This window comes from Halyomorpha halys, unplaced genomic scaffold, assembly GCF_000696795.3.
Source record: "Halyomorpha halys isolate HHAL.00 unplaced genomic scaffold, Hhal_1.1 Scaffold203.1, whole genome shotgun sequence".
Classification (NCBI taxonomy): domain Eukaryota; kingdom Metazoa; phylum Arthropoda; class Insecta; order Hemiptera; family Pentatomidae; genus Halyomorpha; species Halyomorpha halys.
Genome location: NW_027108332.1, coordinates 645,616 through 648,502, shown reverse-complemented (window position 1 = coordinate 648,502; position 2,887 = coordinate 645,616). Strand labels below are relative to the sequence as shown.

The window sequence follows — 2,887 nt, the reverse complement described above, 5'->3', positions numbered from 1 at the left end:
AAGGGAAACTGAATTAATTGAATAAATTATAAAACACTCAATCCCAAAACTACAATATTATAAAAAATAATAAATAAATAATATAATCTATTCATTTGTTTTTAAAAGTTGTTTAAAAATGATTATCGAGAAATGAAAGAGCGGTATAATGAAAACTTCAAAATTACAAATAAAAAATTAAATGAAGTCAAAGCTCCTTTATTTTGTTTTATAAAAATATAATCTTCCTGTACTTCTAGGAAATACAAAATAAGAACGTATTTATATCTAGAAACAAATTGAAAACTGAATATCTTGATTGTACACATATAAATTCTTTAGCAGCTACACCAGAAAAAAAAAACTCTTTAAAGCAAGAAAATAATTTCTTTACTAACATATATATTATTCTCTAAATCCATCACTAAATTGGTCTTGCTTAAAAAAGTAGAGAACACAGCCACATTGTTGAAAAGAGTTTAAAACTTGAAAGTACAAATGCTTTATTAATTTCATTAACATAAAAAATAAAATAAAAAAATTCAAAAGTAGAATTAAAACTTCAAAAAGTCAGCAGACAATTTTTATTTAAATTTCATTGAATAAAACATCAACAATAAACAAATCAACATATCACATTAATTTTGACCAGAAGAATGTTTCACATTATCAAACATTTCAAGTCTTCGTTGCCGTGCTAATTCTTGTTCACGGGTCAAATTTTGCATTTCATTATTCAAAGGTGTGCAAGAAGATTTGCCACTAAAAAACAAGATGGTAAAAAATTTATTAAAATTTATAAAAACAATGTGTCCAGAATAAAGTTGAAATCCCATGATTTAATAATCACCAATATTAATTATTGGTATACTATTAATTTGACTTTCCACAGGTATACCTATTGTCTTAACATACATAGGTATGTGCAATATTAAGTACACTTAACTTTTTTGAGTAGATTACAAATTGGTAAATTTCAAATGGCCTGTCTACTGATTATAGATTCTTCATAGAGTACAGATTTTTAAGTAGTAATAACTGGCAGAATATGCAATATAAATGCAATAAAAAAACATAAAATATGCATTAAAAAAAGATAAATGAGGCACTCCGTCGTGAAACATAGTAATTAATAAAAGGAAAACATTCACAATAATCGAACATTTATTAATTAAAATGTTTTAAATTGGAAGATTAATAGTTAATAGATAGATTAATAACAGATTGTAGGAAGATAGTCCAGGTAGGGGTCAATAAAGGTACAAAATAGTAAAAAAAATATTTATTGGTAACCAACACTTCAGAGAGAGTTAAATAGGAACAAGATATTAACATTATAAATATGATAAAACAAAAAGAATACAAATAGAAAAAGTGTAAATTTTTTCTAGCTTACTATGTTTTTTTCATACATGCACACACTCAAACACAATTTTTTAGACTCTTTCTATTTTTAATAATTAATATCTTTATTGAAATTTACAACTGTATATTATATAATACATTCAGTAAATTTGATCATACTTAAAATGGAGTATTACAGGTGTGTAGAGAAACTACCCATGAGTAGCACTTTAATCTTTCTATTTATATTCTTTTTGTTTTATTATATTTAAAATGTTCGTATCATGTCCCCATTCAGCCCTGCCAAGTGGGGCAAAACATTGGTTAATAATAAATAGTTTTTTCAAACATTCTGTACCATTATTGACCGCCACCCGAACTCTCTTCCTTCAATACAATGTTTTACCTTAAACAAGGAGTCAAATACCGTAGTTTAAAGTTAATCAGCATTATACTTTTCAAAATAGAAATTTTCTGAAACTTCTTTAAAAAATCTATGAATAAAAAAAAATATCCAGTAAAGCCAAAAACTTCAGTTCACAATAAATGTCAGTTACCATGTTTTATAACCGAGTACCTCATATATATATATATATATAAAACAGAAAATTTCGTGGTAGCACGCCAGTCTACCAATCCACACACAAATAATGTAAAAATCACCGACAACCTCCCCCTGGGCATTTGTGAGGCCCGTTAGCCAATGGGTGGCACTCACAAAAAATAGGCCTTGGAGTGACGAACCTACCCTACGAAAAAACCACGTCAAGAAATGCACGATGTATTTCCTAATACTGGGAACATTACCTCCTAGTATTGGTAAATACATCGCGCGAGGACTTAGGCCTCCATGGTCTGTTGTGCTCATAAAATAATAATAATAAAACCTAAAATGTTTGGGTTCAAATCTCAATTTTCAAAAGTTTTTTTTTTACATCATATATATCAGATACCATTGACTATGGTTTGAATTCCATGCAAAACAGGATTCCAGTATTCATTATACTTGGCTGAAAACTAGTAGGGAATGAAAGCAAATACAGAGCCTTAAAAAGATTTTTAATATTTTTTTTTTTAAACCCTTAAAGACCATTGGATGCATTGCATTCAGGTGGTAATGGATGCCTACCCGTGCAAAAAAATCAAATATTTAAGGTATTATTATTTGCATTTATTTATTGTTTTTTTCATTGAGAATGAACCTATGATTCTAGCCTGGAATTTCCTGTTAAATGTAGTATTTTAATTTTAATTTCTATTATAATTTTAACTTTTTTTTTACTTAATTGAAATCATTGAAATATGGGCTTATTTGCATTTATCATCAAATATGCAAAACGAAATTCGGCTGTTTTATAAAAACGTGGGATCTGTTTATAATTACAAACAGTCCTCTGAATCTTCCCTGAATTGAGTCCTTAGAAATAGTAGATAAAATTAAAAGTGATATGCAGGGAAGAGATAGGTGATAGTTTTAAGTTCAAGTTTCTTCCTAAAAATCTCACCTCCTATGGCTTCACTGTTCAAATAACAACCTGAATATATATATATTCATATTAAATCA

General features: G+C 27.6%; 1 protein-coding gene across 1 annotated transcript in view; it reads right to left on the bottom strand.

Moving 5' to 3' along the window:
* Positions 1-549: 549 nt before the first annotated feature.
* LOC106679442 (E3 ubiquitin-protein ligase synoviolin A) overlaps positions 550-2,887 on the bottom strand; it is a 28,431-nt gene continuing 26,093 nt past the window's right edge. The window contains exon 12 of the mRNA XM_014418617.2: positions 550-741. Within this exon, the coding sequence (XP_014274103.1) occupies positions 618-741 (124 nt within the window). The 3' untranslated portion in view covers positions 550-617. The remainder of the gene's footprint in view (positions 742-2,887) is intronic.